The sequence below is a fragment of the Camelus dromedarius genome, chromosome 19 (assembly GCF_036321535.1).
Source record: "Camelus dromedarius isolate mCamDro1 chromosome 19, mCamDro1.pat, whole genome shotgun sequence".
Classification (NCBI taxonomy): domain Eukaryota; kingdom Metazoa; phylum Chordata; class Mammalia; order Artiodactyla; family Camelidae; genus Camelus; species Camelus dromedarius.
Genome location: NC_087454.1, coordinates 23,796,106 through 23,813,528, shown reverse-complemented (window position 1 = coordinate 23,813,528; position 17,423 = coordinate 23,796,106). Strand labels below are relative to the sequence as shown.

Here is a 17,423-nt window from a genome sequence, read left to right as displayed (position 1 = left end):
CATGAAGATCTGAGAACAAATCATTGCTTTAATATTAAAACAGTTATAATTAGAGAGTGGAAATGTGGAGTACAGGCTAATTTAAAGATAACAGAGAAGACTTCAAAGAAATGTGCTTGTGGCCAGGTCTTTGGGCGACGCCTAGACCCCCACCAAGAGTCCATGTTCATTATCCTCAGCTGGGAGGGCTACTTTGGAGTTTGAGATGCAGTCAATTCTCATAGTTCCACACCCTCATAGGACAGATTGGGAAATGGAGGCACAGTGTGGCACTGGGGCTGCAATGTACTCTCATCTCAATAGCCTGCTAGGGAGCTGCTATCCCACGAATGTGTCAGTTAGCACTGCGTCATCTGGGTGGCTTCATGCCCATGGAGGCTCTGAGGTGGTTCTGGGCTTCTCTTCCCTGGCCCTTAATTTCCACCTGTACAGCTTGCCAGCCCTACCACCTGAACTTCCCTCCTGTACCTGAAATCCAGCTCTTCCTTCCTTCTGTGTCTGCCTGGTAACCCCTGACCCCTTCCTCTTTCCTGCCTCCAGGGCCACACCTAGAGTCCCAGATCTGTGGTCACTTCATGACGGTGCTGTTTTGCCATAGCTCAGGACCTGTTCCAACACCCTCTAGACCCTCTACCTCTCACCTGGACTGGTGGTGGTGGTAATAGTAGTAGTAGCAATAAAAAATTATAGCAGCTAACACTTACATAGTATTTACTGCATTCCAGACCCTGTCCAAAGCACTTTACTTGTATTGATCCTCATACCTTTCTATGAAGTAGGTACTTTTTCCCTCCATTTTACAGATAAGGAAACTGAAGCACAGGGGAAGGTCACGCAATTACTAGGTAGCAGAACCAGGCAGAAGCCCTGGATGTCCCTCCTTCCTCTCCCCTTGTACTCAGCTCCATCAGGTCCCAACATCCTAGAGCCTTCTGTGATCATGTTCCCTAATAGCTTACAGGTTATGAGCGTTCCCTCCTGGCTGCTGGGTAATGTTCAGACATTTAGGTTGGCATTCTAGGCTATCTTAAAGGCCAGTCCAATTACTATTCCACCCCTGCGGTTCTGCAATCAAACTGGACCCCAGTTCTGTGCTCCCTGACAGCCCCCCATCTCCTCTGATTGGAATGCCTTCCCTCCATCTCTTCATGCCCAAATCCTTCCTGTCCCTCAACATCTGCCTTCAATATCGCCTGTTCCATGGAGCCTTCAGTGATGCTCCCACCTGGAATGCTCTGTCCTTCCTCCAACTCCCTTCACATTTCTGACACCCCCTTTTTGGTGGCCCTTGTCACCTATCACCCAAGGACATATCTTCTTTTTCCAGCTGGAGTGGGAGAAGAACTGGTACCCCACCCCATAGATATTTGTGAAGGAATGTGGTTGTATTTGTTATCAAGGTGGCAGTACTGGCCTGAGGGCAGAAACTTGGTTTCTAATTCTGTCCCTACCCAGGCCAGCTGTGTGACCTTAGGCAAACACCACCACTTAGGTGGTGTCTCTGTGCCTTAGTTTCCTTATCTCCAGAAGTGGATCCTAAGATGGCTGCCCCTGCAGCAAAAACAGGAGATGAGAGAGAGGGAAAGTGAGTTCACCAGAAACCTACAGATGACAGAGCAGGTATGAAAACCACCTTACTTTGAGGGGAGATTAGGAAAAGGTTGGCTGTCCCACATAAAAAACAAAACAGCTGGTGAGGATCAAATTAGAGAACAAATGCAGTACGTGCGGAAGACCCATGGAGGACTCAGAGGGGAAGGTGTTCCTCCCGACGCAGTCCAGGGGTTCTCAGCCTCGGCCCTCCTGACATTTTGGACTGGAGGATTCTTTGTTGTGGGGGACTGTCCTGTGTGTTGTAGGATTTTTAGTAACAGCCTTTGCCTCTGCCTATTCCCCCAGTTGTGACAACCAAAAATATCTTCAGACATTGCCAAATGTCCCCTGGGAGGCAAAAATCACCCCCAGTTGAGACCAGTGAGTAGCCCACCAAGAAGCGTTTTTTAAGCACTTACTCTCTGCCTAGCCCTGTGATGTATTCTCTGATGATAGCTCTGGAATTAAAGCTTGTACATGAAGAACAGTTAAGGTGGTTCTAACTGCAGTTTAAGGGTGGTTGTGGTGGTGGTAGTGGTGGTGGTGGGGGGGAGCCTTAAAGGCCCCAGGGCAGCCCTAGGGCTGGATCTCAAAGGAGAAGTAGGGAGGATTGGATTTGGTGGAGGAAGGAAGGGAGGGCATTTCAGAGCAGTCTGAGCCAACACTCGGAGGCAGGCACGGACGGGGTCCCCTTTACAATATCGAGCCTCCTTCGGCTGCATAGGGTGGAGGGTGTGCTTAGGGGAGCAGTGGGAGAGAAGGCTAAGTAAATATTATTCCTGGTGTGTTTGGTCGTGGGATATCCATCTAACCGTCTAATCGTGAGCTCAGTTGCATAAATCTATGTACCGGTCTCTCACAAAACCTCCCTGAACCCCCCTCCCCCCAGACCCCTGGTTTTCACCTCTCACACTCTGCTTGCTGGGGCTGGGGCCACACCCAAGGGTTAGTCCTGAATGCTTAGAAACGCTCCTTCTTACCTGGCAACTGTTTTTTTCTGCAGGTAGTAAACCCAAAAAAGAAAATGAAGAAAAAGAAATACGTGAATTCTGGCACGGTGAGTATCCACACCCTCTCTGCAGCGGGTGTAGACATCCTGAGCCCTGAGCTAGGTCTGGTGGCAGGAGTCATGCATGTCTCTGTGTGTGCTCCTGCAGAGTGTGGGAACCAGGCCTGGAGGGTGGGGGGTGGGGAGGGGTGGGGCCGATGGAGCAACAGCCCAGGGGGTAGATGGTGCAGGAGACACAACAGGCTCTGTGAGACAGAATGAGAAAACCCAGAGAGAAACTCCCACTGGGACTTCCTGCAGGAAGAGGGAAAGAAGTCGCATTTATTGGGCCCTTACTCTGGGAAATTCCCCATTTAGGTGCTTTTCACAGGTTGTTTCCTTAAGAGGCAGACACTATCATCCCCTTGTTGTGCAAGAGGAAACCAAGGCCACAGATAGGGAAGTGACTCAACCAAGGTCACAGAGCTAGAAAGTCGTGGAGACGGCAGGGAGCACAATGGTTAAGTTCAGAGCTGGCAGCTGCCGTGGGCACTGCCTGTGCTTAACCATGACCACCCTGGGATCACACTGGCCCAGTGGCTTCTGGGGCTGATTTTCAGGACATTCATGCATTTCTTCAACAAATGATTACTACCATGTGCCAGGCACTGTTCAAAGCACAATGGATACAGCTGGAAACAAGACAGACCCAAATCCATGCCCTCCTGTTTCTCCTCCCTCCTGGGGAAGAAAAAAACAAAAATATATGCACACATATACCTATGTGTGTCAGACGATTGTGAGTGCTTTGGGGGAAAAGTATAATACGGCAAATGAACAGGGAATGCCAGAGACAAAACTATTATTTTATATAAAGTAGTCAAGGAAAGCTTCACTGGGGTGACATTTGAGCAGAGATTTAAAGGTGAGGAAGCAAGTATTGAGGATATTGAGGAAAAAGAATTCTAGTTGTAGGGATCAGTTTATGCAAAGGCCCTGAGGTGGAGCCCACCAGTGCATTTACAGAACAAGCCTATGTCTTTGCAGTGCAAACGTACCTGAGTCTGTACCCTTCATGCCCCTTCCACTCTAGAAGACCACGGCCGCATCAGCCAAATGTAGTCATTTGAGTCAGGCCCACTACAACTTCAGACTAGAAGAGGCCACAGTCAGGGAGCTCTGGGGTTCCTGCGAGGAACCTTATTTTCTCCATCGGTAAAATGGGGCTAATACATCATCCCTACCCTGCTAAATGCACAGGGTAGCTGTGAAAGACATATGGAAGATATGATTGTATACTGTAAAGTACTCTGTTCATTCACAGCGGGCTGACCACCACTTCTCTGATTGTAACTGTTTCACACACAGGCTCGAGTAGTATTTCCTTTGTCCAGAGCTGCAGTGTTTTTCAGTGAGGATGCTGTCAGCATTTGGGGCAGAATAATTCTCACAGGACTTCCCCATACCTGGTGGGATGCTTAGCACCCCTGGCCTCAGCCCATAGCTAGCAGTAGAGCCCCAGTCATCATGAGACCCCCCAAAGCTCTCCCACACATTCCTAAATGCCCCTATGGGAGGCAGCACCTTCCCCAGCTGAGAAATATTAGATGTACAATCTAAAAAAAAAAAGTTTGAAAACCACTGCTCTCATCCAGCTTTCTTACTTTAGAGATAAAGAAACTGAGGCCCAGAGAAGAATGTGATTTGTCTCAGGTGAACATAGTATGTTAGGGACAGAGCAGGACCCAGCCGAGGTCTCCCGACTTTCGCCTTGCTCCAGCATTTCCCTATTTTTACCATAAAAAATCACTCAGGGTTCAAGGCTTACTAAAATGCAGGTGCTTAGGCTAGTTCTCTGGGGTTCCCTTTTAGGAAACCCAGGCTGGGGCCCAGGAATCTGTATTTAGTGCTTCTCATATCTTACTGGAGATGTCCAGCATCTCCTGGGGATCTTGTTAAAATGCCAAGAATCTGCATTTCTACCCAGCATCAAGGTGGTTTTGATGCTGCTGGTCCGAGGATCACACTTTGAGTAGCAAGTCTCTGGGTAAATCCATATGGCCAGGCAAGTTAGGCAATTGCTTCATCCCAGGGCCTGGAGGGTATGATTTAACCCTGGCTGTAGGTTAGACTCATGTGAGGCACTGAAAAAAAGATCCAGGGCCAGAGCCCTCCCCAGTGAAGTAATTGGTTTGGGGTCCTCACTCTGGCGGTAAGATGTTTTAAAAACTCCCCAGGAAGTCTAATGATCATCAGTCAGTGTAGAGGCCACTGCCATAGTCCATCCAGGTGCCTAAGACCATAACCACAGTGGGTAGGGATCTCCAAGGCCCAGCTCAGTACTCACAGACGCTCCCATTAATTCAGGCTAGTGGCTCATCTGTTTTGTCAAGCAGAAGCCCTGCCTGGCTTACCCAGTGAGCTGATAAAGATGACTGAATCTACACCAATTGGGGAGTGCCCCAAATCCTAGAGTGGAGTTCCCTGACATAGGTAAAACTCCCCCTGCCCCAATCCGGCCTCATTCAATTGACTTCAGCTGCCAGGCTTTCACTTGTTTCCACAATACTAAACCGTTATCGTAATGAGCTGCCAGGTAGCTGCCTGTCTGGGCAAAGCTGATGCCAGAACTGCCAGGGGCATAGGTCAAGAGGCCTCTGCTTGAGAGAGGAGGCCCCAGGTACTCAGTTACCTCCAGGGACAGGACAGGCTGCTTATGATAGTCTTGCGCCTTAGAGGATAGAGATCAAGAGATTCTAGAGGGATGAGGTGGAACAAGTGCAGACCAAAGAGGCACGTTTCAGGATTAATAGCAGAACATGGAAGCATGGAGCTCGTCAGCATCGGCAGATCTTAGGCCTTGTCAGGAAGGCATCCCCGCCCCTCCACACTGGTGTCCACTTAGGAGAAACTCAGTTCCTTGGCTTGAGCGCCTGTACTCCAGTGACAGAGACAGGGCTCTTCTAGGATGCAGTTTGGCATCAAAGTCAAGAGTGCAGGCTCTGGGTTCCTCTCTCAGCTGACCATGTCTTGGCTGTATCCTTGGACACAATGCATCACTTCTTTGAGCTTCAGTTCCCTTGGCTGTAAAATGGGGATAATATTAGTACCTCATAGAATTGTTGTTTTCACTGTTTGCAATGATGTATGCAAACCTGGCACATGCTGAGTGCCCTGTAACTGTCAGCAAAGCTCTTCCACTAACCAAGCTCCTTTTTGTTTTCAAGGTCACGCTGCTTTCCTTTGCTGTGGAGTCAGAGTGCACATTTCTTGACTATATCAAAGGAGGGTGAGGAGAGATACTGCCTGGTTTCTTTGGCCTCAGGGAGAGGGAAGGGGCCCCACACATTGACATGAGCAGCTCTGGTCCCACCTGGCCTTTTTGAGGCCCTGGCGGGAAGCCTGTGATCCTGGGCTCTGAGCAGACCCCCATGTCTGGGCTCAAACTTGCCTAGAGCCCTGCATTTTCCTGGAATCTAAAGGGCTGCAGAGGGCGCTCCTGAGCCACAGAGGCCAGCCTGGGTCATGTGAGGCTCCTGTGCAGAGATGGGACTTCAGGTGGTAGGGACTCCGTGACAGAGAGAGCTCCCAAGGACTTAGGCAGACGGAAAGAGCCGTGGACTAAGAGTCATGGGGCCCAGGCTCTAGGCCTCTCTTTGTTGTGAATTTGCTGGATTACTTTGGACAAGTCACTTTCCCTCCCTGGACATCAGTTTCTCCTCCTCGGCACACAAAGTGGTTGGAAATAGTGAGTTCTAAGGTTCCTTCCTGCTCTGAGCTTCTGATACCTGTGGAGTCAGTAATTAGCCTGCCCAGTATCATCAGAGACTTATACAAGGGGTAGGAGGATTTGGGGGATGAGCCAGGGGATGGTCAAAAACAAGTTTAAGGAGCAGGAAGAACCAGAAGGGTCAACATCCAGGATGAGGTGGGCAGAGCAGCCTGGTGGCTCCAGCCAATAGCTCAAGAAAAAAGAGCCTGATTCTGAGGTGAGGTGCTGCCCAGCATGCTCCCTGCCAGGACAGATGCCAGGGCAGGGTGTGGGTAGCCTAGAACTCACAGGTGCAGGCAGGTGAGTGATTACACCTGTCTGGGAAGGAGACAGGCAGGGCAGCTGCCAAAGGATCATCCCAGCCAAGCAGGCACTTGGCTGCCTGGTTCTCCAGGGCAGAGGGAAAAGTCAGGCCCTGGGAAGCCACACTCACTCTCCCATGACATGCTCCCTGCTGCCTTGAGCCTACAGTTTCCAGGTTTCAAGCTCTCTTTCTACCCGCCAATCTCATACCCTTCCTGCAGTCATGCAGGGGCCTCCCTGCGCTTCCTCCCAGCCTATCCAGTCTCTGCCCTTGCTCCCTTCCCCCATCAAAACTGCTCCATTCTATCCTATTCAGCAATGATAATTTTCAAACAATTTTCATCCTGTTTATCCTTCTCATTTGCATAGTTCCCCCAGTTTAAGAACCCAGCAGGCTGGGTAAAGATGTTTATGTCTATTTTGCATAACATGCCCGAGGCCGCACGCCTAACCAGTGGCAGGGTTTCTTCTGTCACCGAATGCTGTATTTTTTCCATAGTGATGAATAATCCTGGCTCTGCCCACCTTGAAGCTACTAGGTGGGGTGTAATGGAGACTAAGGAGTTGAAGGGCTGGGTGCTGTGACGTCTCTTCGTCTCATCGTCTCATCCAGAAGGAGCTTACGGAGGCCAGGCTGCTGCAAGCCCTGGCCCTCCCCCGCCCCTCTCCTCACACTCTGGAGAACCTGAGTGAGAAAGCTGGCTTCAGGAAGCAAGAGGCTGGTGTGCATGTCCAGGCAGGCATATATCTAGAGATCTCCTCCCTGGCCTCCCTTCCTCGCCCACCTGGCCCAGGAGGAAGGGTATGGGCACCTCTGCTCCCACATCAGAATCAGAGATGAAGCTGGTTGCTCAGCAGCCTGCGTTTGGCCCTTAGGCAGGAAAGGCAAGCCTGAAGGGAGTAACTTTCCCACAAAAATACCTGTTTTCCAGCCCCTTCCTTCCCTGAGCCATTTCAGATCCCAGAGCAGGGGAAGACTACTTAAGGAGTCAAGCCTGCCTCCCTCCTCACCCTTTATTTGGAAGAGCCAGGCCAGTGATGTCCCTCAGCTGTAGTCCTGCCAGCCAGAACCACCCTCCCAAGGGTGGCCCCAGGAGCAGGGCTCTTACCCTCCAGATGTCTCCCTTCCTCTAACAAAGACACAATCTCTGTATTCTGCACATAGAGTTGACAACAAACAGCAGATGAATAGGATAGGTCAACTGCTGTAACAAATAATTCCTCCGACCTCAAGACTTCATACAAATAAAGTCTTATTTTTCATTTGTGGGGTGGCAGGCATGGATGGGGAGGTCCTCCACACAGTTATGCAAGGACCCAGGCTCTTGCCATCCTATGGTTCCTCCCTCAGAGATTTCAGTCTACTGGATGCTCTGCCCACAGGCAGCAGATGAGGGGGAAAGAGGGTGGGGAGGTCTACCTGGCAGCAGATGCTGGCTTAGGTCTCCTGCTAACCATGTCCCTCACTCTTCCTGGGGATTGAAGGGTCCATGAGCAGCAGCTCAGCTGTGATCAAGTGGAGAGAGGGCTGTGGTTTCTGAGAGGGACCATCTGCTAAATGCAGGTCAGGTGAGCCCTGCCTCATCTTACATCATCCCTAGCCAAAACTCAGAGCCACCAGAACAGTTTCCCCAAGTGTGATCCCAGAACCCCTCCTTAGAACCCCTGCATGAGGGCAAGGGATGTTTATTGAAGAAACAGATTCTGGGGCCCCATCACAGACCGACTAAATTGGCATCCCCAGGAGTGGGGCCGTGGGATCTTTTTAAAGAAGCTCCCCTGTTGACTCTCACTGCATGTGAGAACCACAGCTAGACTTTATCAGGGGTTCGTGCCTTGTCAGCTTTGTTCTATCAGCATCTTTCACAGAATCTAGAACAACCAAACCCTCAGAAAGTTTTAACCCTGAATCTGAACCTTCAAAGCCTAACTTTTTATTGTGGAAAAATTCCAAATGCACGTGTAAGTGAAGAGAAAAATATAATGAGCCCCAAGTACCCTCCAGTCAGATTCAACAAATACCAACTCATGGCCGATCTTGTTCCACACACTCTCTCTTTCCTCTGATTATTTTGAGGCAAATCCCAGATATCATATCTCATCCCTCAATTACTTCAGGATGTATCTCTTAAATATAAGGACTCTCTCTTTGTAAAATGTAACCAAAGTACGATAATCACACCTAAAAATTGAATAGTTCCTTAATACCAACTATAGTCAGTTCAAATTTCCCCCATTGTCTTATAATGTTTCTTAACTGGCTTATTTGAATCAGAAATCAAGGCAAGACCCATATATTGCAATTGATTGATTTGTCTCATAATTATCTTGTCATCTAGTGGTTCCCCCGAGCACCTGAAAGTTTTGCTAAGATTCCTGCACCCCACCAAGGTATTCTGATGCAGTAGGTCTCCAGGGGGCCTGAGACTCCTCACAAACCCCCAAGTGATCCTGATGGTGCTGATCCACGGGCATCCCTACAGAATTTCCCCCAGACTGGCTTCTACTGGCTGCATCCCCCATGGTGTCATTTAACATATTCCTCTGTCCTCTGTGTTGCCTGTAAGCTGGTAGATAGTTCTGGAAGCTCCGTTGGATTCAGGTTCAATTTTTTTGGCAAGACAACTAAATGGGGGGTGTTTTGTTCTTCCCTCAGGAGATGCACAATGCCTATTTGTCTTTCTTTTTTTGCCAAATAAGATTTAACGCTGAATCTGACTCCAAATTTGAGCCAGGAGTACAGTGAGACCCTACTTCCCTGGCCTCAGGTGGGCCAAAGGGCAGGGTTTGGAAAGGGAAAAAGTAGCCACAGCCATGTGCTCAACAGAAATAATCATCTTCAGAGGGCTTTCACACTGCCTAACTCTTTCGATGCTAACAGCACTCCTTTGGGGGAGGGTGTGGCTGGTGTTACTACTCCAGTTTTCCAGAACTAGAAGGAGATGAGTAACTTCACCAAGGCTACACACCTGGCAAGCAGTGGGGCTGGGGTGGGAGCCAGGTTTCTCACTCCCTGTCCAGTGTGGTTCACCCTCCCCACAGCCCTCCCTCTGTCCAGGTAACTCGCCTGCTGTTCTCCCTCTTCTAGGACCCAAATCAACTTCACAGTGGCCATTGATTTCACGGCCTCCAATGGTGAGTGAGGGGATGGGCAGAGGAGCTGAATGAGGGCCGGGGGGCTGGAAAGGGGAGGGCTTTTCAGGGCTGTGGTGGTTGACTCTAGCTAGGAGGCAGGTCTCCCATACTCTCTGGACTCATGCTCACCGAAGAGAGGGAACTTAAGCCTGGAGAACCAAAGATACAATCAAGGTGGCGAAAGTATCCCCAGATTGGATCATGGTCACTAACATATCTGGGCTCTGGGCCCATATACCCTGAGCCAGCCTTGTCCTCAAGGATACCCAGTCTCCCTGGGGGAATGGGACAGCTGTTCTGGCCCTATGGAGAGCCCTGGAGTAGAGGTGTTTCCTCACAGCATCAAATTGCACATCCCCTGTGCAGTCCAACCCACAGACTGGAAGGGAGAACCAGAGTCAGGACAGAGCTCTGTGGTCCTCAGTGAGGGCAGGAATGCAGCTCAGCAGCTCCAGTCGTCCCCCTTGCTCAGGCTGTCCCCACTTCCTCCCGTCTTCTGACCTTCTCCAGTGTTGGGCTGTGACCAAGCGGCCAGGAGCAATCAATGCCAAACTTTACACTATTGGACACATCACAGCCTTCCTTGGGTTCTGGACCCTAGTTATTCATGCTTAATGCTCATTTTTATGCCAGTCAGAAAATGCCCAGGTCTTACCCTCTGCAGGTGTGTCCTCTCAGGGCTGCAGGCCCTACTGTCACAGAGTGGTGGGATGTCAGAGCTGGGAGGGGCCTTAGTAATGATAACAATAAGGAGAGCTATGATAATAGCATCTGTTTAATCCTCACAACAATCCTATGAGTTAGGGACTATTATTACCTCAGTTCAACAGATGAGTGGTTTCTTAACCAACATCTATCCAAGATCACACAGCTAGGGGGAGGTAAAGAGAGGATTAATACGTTGGCAGTCTGTGCTGTACTGCTTCTCATTAATAAACAGGTAACTAAAACATGGACAATAGTAGTGAAAAATCAAGCCAGGAAGTGGGGTAGGGAGTACCGGGGGAGGCTGTAACTTTCAATAGGCCGCTCAGGGAAGGCCATGTTGAGAATGGTACCCTGGAGTACAGACCTGAAGAGGTGAGAGAGCAAGCCATGTGCACATCTGTGGAAAAGTATCCCAGAGCAGAGGGAATTGCTATTGCCAAGGCCCTGAGGTGGGAGTGGCAAGAGACTGGGACTGAGTGAGTGACAGGATGGTAGGAGATGAGGAGAAAGGTAACTGGAGGCCAGATCAGGTGGGGCCTTGTGGGCCCTTATAAGGACTTTGGATTTTGTTCTGGGTGCAATGGGAGCATTGGGGCATTTTGAGCAAGAGAAGAGGTGTGATTCGCTGCCTGAGGTTTGCAGGGTCTCTGAGGCTAGTGTGCCGAGTATGGAGGGACAGCAGGCACAAGGGTGGAAGCAGGGAGATCAGTTAGGAGGTTGCTATAATCCTACAGGCCAGACGGTGGCGGTATCTTGAAGGAGGGGATAAGCAGGTGGGATTCTGGATACCTTTCGAAGGTCTAGCAGGCACAGTTTGCTAAAGGATTGAATGTGCAGTAAGAGAGAAAGAAAGGAGTCGAGGGTAAATAAATAAACTATATTCTGAGCCCTTTGGCTTGGAGTGTCCAGGCTGGCCACCGTCCCCTCATCCTGTGTCACAGGGAACCCCTCGCAGTCCACGTCCCTGCACTACATGAGCCCCTACCAGCTGAACGCCTATGCACTGGCGCTGACTGCCGTCGGGGAGATCATTCAGCACTATGACAGTGACAAGATGTTCCCTGCCCTCGGCTTTGGGGCCAAACTGCCCCCTGATGGCAGGGTGTCCCACGAGTTCCCGCTGGTAAGAGGTCCTTGGAGAGAGGGCTGAGGGCTGACCAGGCTGGGGTGTGGTGACAAGCCTGGGGTGGGGGACGTTCCCCATCGTCCCTGCCTGGGGACTTAAGGTGCAGCCTTTGAAAGGGTAGGCTGCCTGCTGTGGGGAGGAGGGCTTGTATCAGAGGTTCCAGGAACCTACTCCCCACCTTGGTCACAAGCACTTCCCCTCCGTGTCTGAAGTCACCCACAGTGAGCTCTGGCTTCCTTTTCCTAACAAGACCCAGGTGGAGGTGGGGTGGAGGTGAGACTGAACTATCCCCCGAGGCCCCAGAAATGAGGAGAAAGGGGTGTGGGTTGGGTATGGACAATAGCAGGTGATTCCAGGAAGTCCCTGAGTTGGTGCTGAGATGAGGGCTTTGTGGAGATGGCTTCTAAGTCCACCTCCTCTCCCTCCCTCCCATGAGCTGGGGACATTGAGTACATTGCTGGCTCACTCACAGCCAGCGTCCCTCAGTGCCTGTGGAGTGCCAGCCACTGTGCTGGGCACAGGACACAGGAGGATGGATCAGCCCCTGGCCCTTCCAGAGCAGCTCAGACCATGCAGTCATTTTGGGATGGGTTTGCCAGAGGTTCCCTAAGGGAAGCAGTCAGGGCTCTGGGTTGGGGGACGAAGGAGCTGTCTGAGCAGGGACCGGGAGTAGGGCAAGGAGCAGGTCTGGACTCTGCTTACCCTGAGCATGCGCTGCCCTTCAGGATGGGCCCTGGAGGATCCCTTCCCTGACCCCCCACCCCCTGCCCCTACCAGAGAAGAGTCTAGGAGACCCCAGGCCTGCTGGGCTCCCCCGTCCTGACTCTGCCCCCACAGACCACCCAGCTGCAATCCTTCCTTCCTGGGCTTAGCCTCCCACCCTCTGTGCCCCCAGAACGGCAACCAGGAGAACCCCTCGTGCTGCGGCATTGATGGCATCCTGGAGGCCTACCACCACAGCCTGCGCACTGTGCAGCTCTACGGCCCCACCAACTTCGCCCCCGTGGTCACCCATGTGGCCAGGTGAGTGCGGAGGTCACTGGACACTCATCCCAAGAGTTCAGAAGGTGCTTCCTCCCACCCCTGTCCTCTCAGGAAGGCAGGAGGGAGCGTCTTTCCCCACTTTTCAGGGAGATCTGACACTAAAGAAACCCCCTCCTGCCAAAGAGCTGTCCCTGCCAAAGAGCTGTCCCCACCAAAGTGTTAAGTGTCCTTGTATGAGGGGTGGGGATGACATGCCCACAGCCCTGCCAGACAGATCTCTGCCCCTGCCCCTGCCCCGCCCCAGGAATGCGGCCACAGTGCAGGACGGCTCCCAGTACTCGGTGCTGCTCATCATCACGGATGGGGTCATCTCGGACATGGCGCAGACCAAGGAGGCTATCGTCAACGTGAGCAGGGGTTGGGGTGGAGAGATGGGGAGCCCAAAGGTGTGCTTCCCTCCTTCCTTTAGGGAAACCCTTAGGGCATGGCTTCTGTTCTCCCTGCCCTCTTTGGGACCACTCTTGGCTTCTTGCTGTAGAGTCTAGAGGGCCAGCAGTAGGGTTTGGTATGTGGAGGGGTTGCCCGCTGATGAAGAATTTGGCTGGTGAGCTCTGGACCCACCTCTTCATCACCCTGGGTGGTCCACTCCCTCCAGACGCCCATCGCTCCCTCATTAACCATCTCTAGGACTGCTGCCCCAGCCAGATCCCACCCAACCCGTTTTGGCCTCGTAGAGAAAGTCCAGAGTGGGGGAGGCCTGGAACATGGCTCCCCTTACTGGGTGGTCTCCCTGTACAGGGGCCCCAGCCACAGCTGGTCCTCCCTCCAGGCCCACATAAAAGATGTCCCACACGATAGGGGCCCAGAGGCAGAAGAAGGAATGGGAGTGTTTTGCAGAAGCAGACCTATGACCTGTTTCCCCCTCTGCCTCCCTCCCTTTCGATTCCCTCTTCCTCTCTGGTGCCCCCACCTCCGTTTCCTTTGGTCTGTATTCCTGGCTCCTTCTCTCCTCCCCTTCTCTCTTCCTCCTTTTTCTGTGTTTCTGTGTGTCTCTATCCTTTTCTCCTCCATTTCTTCCCTGTCCTCCTGCCTTTCTTCTTTTGACCCACGTCTTTCTGTCCCATAACCTCCTTCTTGGCTGGGTCCACCCCACACCGCTCATGCTGTCTCCCAGGCTGCCAAACTCCCCATGTCCATCATCATCATCGGCGTGGGCCAGGCGGAGTTCGACGGTGAGTCCCCATCCCCCTACGTGTTTCCCCAGAGGCTTCAGGCCCTTGAAAATGATCCCTCCCAAAGAGTGAGAGCTCACGCCCAGGTGTGTGCGACTGTCTGGGTGAGCAGGCAGGGTTGAGGGTGCGTTTGTTTGCACAGAGAGGGGTGTGTCAGGGTGTGCACCCCATGCCCACACCCTAAGGCTGTGGGGAGGAGGCCCCGAGCCACGCCTTCCTCTTCCCTCCTCCAACCTGGGAGCCTGCAGAGTGTAGGGGAGCTGGAGCACTGGGCTGGAAGTCAGAGACTTGCTTGGTTGGGTTCTTCCCGTCTCCTGGCCTCAGTTTTTTCATCTCTAACGTGGGCTTCTGGGCCAACAGTCTCTGTCCTGCCAGGCCCAGGTGCCCACCATTAGTTCACCCACCCCTGTGCCTCTACCTCCCTCCCCTCACAGCCATGGTGGAGCTGGATGGTGATGACGTGCGGATCTCCTCCCGGGGAAAGCTGGCCGAGCGGGACATTGTCCAGGTGAAGCCCAGACCCTGCCTGCCCCACAGAAAATGCCAGAGCTGACCTCCCTGGAAAGGGGCCCTGGAGGGAGGCAGTAGGTACTGGCCTAGAAGGAAACAGGAGTCAGTCTTCGGGCTGGACCCCTCTCTACCATGTCTGAGACTCACCCTTAGCATTGTGCTGTCCTGACAGGAATGCTCTGCAAGCCCTCCCTGAGCCCTCAGGCCTCCAGGGTCTCCTGCAGAACACAGACACCTAATTACTCACACCTACTGTTGTTTTCTGCTGGGCTGCCTTCCTAAGTGAGATGGCCAACCCCATGAAGGTGGAGGAAGTGTCTTTACTGTTGCTGCAGCCCCTTCCAAGAATGGGCGTTTCTCGGTTGATTGAATCAGTGTCTTAGCATCTCCATGTTGGATGGCGAATGTAAGGAGCAGACAGGTCTTTGTCCTCTGGGAATCCCTGTCCAATCAAGCCCCAGAACGCACTTCAGTAAGCACATCCCTCTGTGAATCTCTTGCAGACTGAGTTCCTAGTGCTTAGGAGATTCGGAATAAAAAAGAACTGACATTCCCCATACCCCCTGGATTAAAAAAAAATTAGGGTAGGGAGGGTCATTCCAGGTGCAGAGACTAAAGATAGGGGGCTAGAAACCAGAGCAAGGACCGCCTGGAAAGTGGGACCTGTGTATACAAAGACCTGGAAGCAGGAGTGAGCCTGAGGCACAGGGGGCTGGGAGAAGTGGACCCCCCACCGCCCCTGGAAGGACCACCCCTGGGAGGATGCCAGAGGGGCCTGACTGTAGGAGTTGGCCCAGAGAGGAAAGAGAAGCAGGGCCAAAGAGCCAGAGAGAGGGCTCTGCTGGAGAGGTCAGAGGAGACCTGGAGGTCCCATTTTCCAGGAGCCATGGGATTCATTCAGTTTTTCCTCAGTGCCTGCTAAGTGCATGTGGTTGGTGCCAGGATTTCAGAGATTAAGGAATCTTGTTCAATGGTGTGTCCTGGCGTGGACTAGGTGTTCAATAAGTTACTTGTTGAATGAATGAAAGAACAATGACTATGATACAGTAGCCCCTCAGGGAATTCACCATGAGGGGGAGGGCTTGAGTGAAGTGAGCAGAGGCTGGGGAGGAGTGGGACAGGATCCCAGGCCTGGAGATTTGGGGGGCTGGTGTCCAGAGGGAGACCTCACCTGACCCTGCCTTCTCCGCTGGACAGTTCGTGCCCTTCAGGGACTACGTGGACCGCACAGGCAACCACGTGCTGAGCATGGCGCGCCTTGCCCGGGACGTGCTGGCTGAGATCCCGGACCAGCTGGTGTCTTACATGAAGGCGCAGGGCATCCGCCCTCGCTCCCCACCCTTGGCCCCAGCGCACTCGGCCCCCGAGTCCCCGGCCCGCACGCCCCCTGCTTCCCCTCTGCATACGCACATCTGAAGCCTGGTCTGCTCAGATGGCTGGGGTTTAGTCCAGTAGAAAGGAAGGCAGGGTGCCCAGACCCCCTACAGTCCACCCAGCCCAGCCTTTGGAACACCTGTGCCTGGGAAGCTGGCCAGGGGCGGGGCTTCTGAAGACTTCTCCCTGTATGGCCCAAACACCCAGTCTGGAGGTACAGGTGGTAGAGGTGGGGATCTGGGCCCCTTCTCTTCTCTTCTTTCCCTGACACCTGGTTCTGGACCAGCCAGGAAGATATTAATCAGGACGATGGGGGTCCCCCTCAGCCCACCTGGGTAATCCCATCTGGTATATCACCCAGAAGCCTGGGCTGGGCCTCCCACCTCCAGGCCTCTTCTCCCTGCCTTCCTCCTGTGGTGTCTACTCTTAAACCTGGCCCCTGACCCCCACCCCAGTATCTATCCTGTTCCTATTTCCAATGAACCCCATGAGGCTGCTGAGTTTACAGGTACCCGAACATGTGAACCCTCACTGGAACCCTTGCATGCAGTGGGAGTCCTGCAGACCCATGAAGGGGAGGCTGTAATGGTGGATGTAGGTCACACAGTGGACAAGGGATGGAGGTTTTTCAGGCACGGGGTTCTTTCTGGTGCCTCTCAAGCCCAGTATGACACTGGTTCTAGACACAAAGATCCACAGGCCTCTCCCTGATCTGGGCTCACAGGCAGTCGGCTCCTGGCTTCAGGCATCCCCTTTTCTCCCAGAGGCATCCCAGGGTCCCTGGTGCCCACTCCTCTGCCGCCCACCTAGAGGCCTGGGCAAAAAGCAGCCCAGCCCCAGCACTCCCACACTGCCTCTCTACCCCATGGGGACAGAGGATGCGAGTCCTGCCTCTAGCCCCTGCCTGCTGTGGGAACCCAAGCGAGGCCTGTCTACCTTTACGGTCTCAGTTTCCACATCTGTAAGGCAAGAGGATTGATCAGACGAGCCTGGGTTAATCTTCAACTCTGATGCCCTGACAGTCCATTTTCCCACACCCAGCTTCCCCCACCCCCCTCCTTGCCAGTGCAACCCCTTAAGGCCGTCTTGGCTCTAGGGTCACGCTGTTCCATCACATCACACTAAACCAACCCTGGTCCTTCAGCCTTGGGCTCTGGCGTCTGCACCCAAGCCCCTGCCTCTGCTGTGGGAAAGGCAAGAAAGATGATCTCACCCCTGGGTCCACCCAGCTGCCCGGCCTTTTCCCACATGCGGAGCAGGTCATGCATGCCAGTCTCTCCTGCCGCATGGGGCTCCTTAGCCCACTGAACCTCCCGTGCCTGGGTGGAGACCAGGCCCCACCCTGTCTGCTGCCAGACACTGCTTCCCTTCCCGTCATGCATGATGGTGGTGTTTCTACACTGTCTGGTCCTGTGCCCGTCTCTGAGACAGTCTCTGTGTGGCATTTGCCTTAAACTGAAGTAAATTTTGTTCTTTTACTAAAGTTGTTTTCCTTTCTCCTGTGAAAAATAGCAGATGTTGTTTCATGACAGAGTCCAGGTTCTCCTCTCTCTTTTTCTTCCATTCTTTTGTTCAACAAGGAGTTACTGAGCAACCACTATGTGCCAGACCTGTGCTAGGCACTGGGGATGCAGCAGCGAACAAAATACAGGCCGTGTCTCTACATAGAGCTACAACAGAGACATATAAGGGACAGGG

General features: G+C 52.7%; 1 protein-coding gene across 3 annotated transcripts in view; it reads left to right on the top strand.

Annotated features, from left to right (window-relative positions):
- CPNE5 (copine 5) overlaps window positions 1-17,208 on the top strand; it is an 87,187-nt gene extending 69,979 nt beyond the window's left edge. For all 3 annotated transcript variants that reach the window (XM_031434815.2, XM_010994473.3, XM_064476450.1), the window contains 9 exons: window positions 2,597-2,650; window positions 5,809-5,870; window positions 9,745-9,791; window positions 11,441-11,622; window positions 12,521-12,648; window positions 12,914-13,016; window positions 13,784-13,841; window positions 14,276-14,349; window positions 15,549-17,208. In XM_031434815.2, coding sequence (XP_031290675.1) covers window positions 2,597-2,650; window positions 5,809-5,870; window positions 9,745-9,791; window positions 11,441-11,622; window positions 12,521-12,648; window positions 12,914-13,016; window positions 13,784-13,841; window positions 14,276-14,349; window positions 15,549-15,767 — 927 coding nt within the window. In that variant the 3' untranslated portion in view covers window positions 15,768-17,208. The remainder of the gene's footprint in view (window positions 1-2,596; window positions 2,651-5,808; window positions 5,871-9,744; window positions 9,792-11,440; window positions 11,623-12,520; window positions 12,649-12,913; window positions 13,017-13,783; window positions 13,842-14,275; window positions 14,350-15,548) is intronic.
- Window positions 17,209-17,423: the final 215 nt, after the last annotated feature.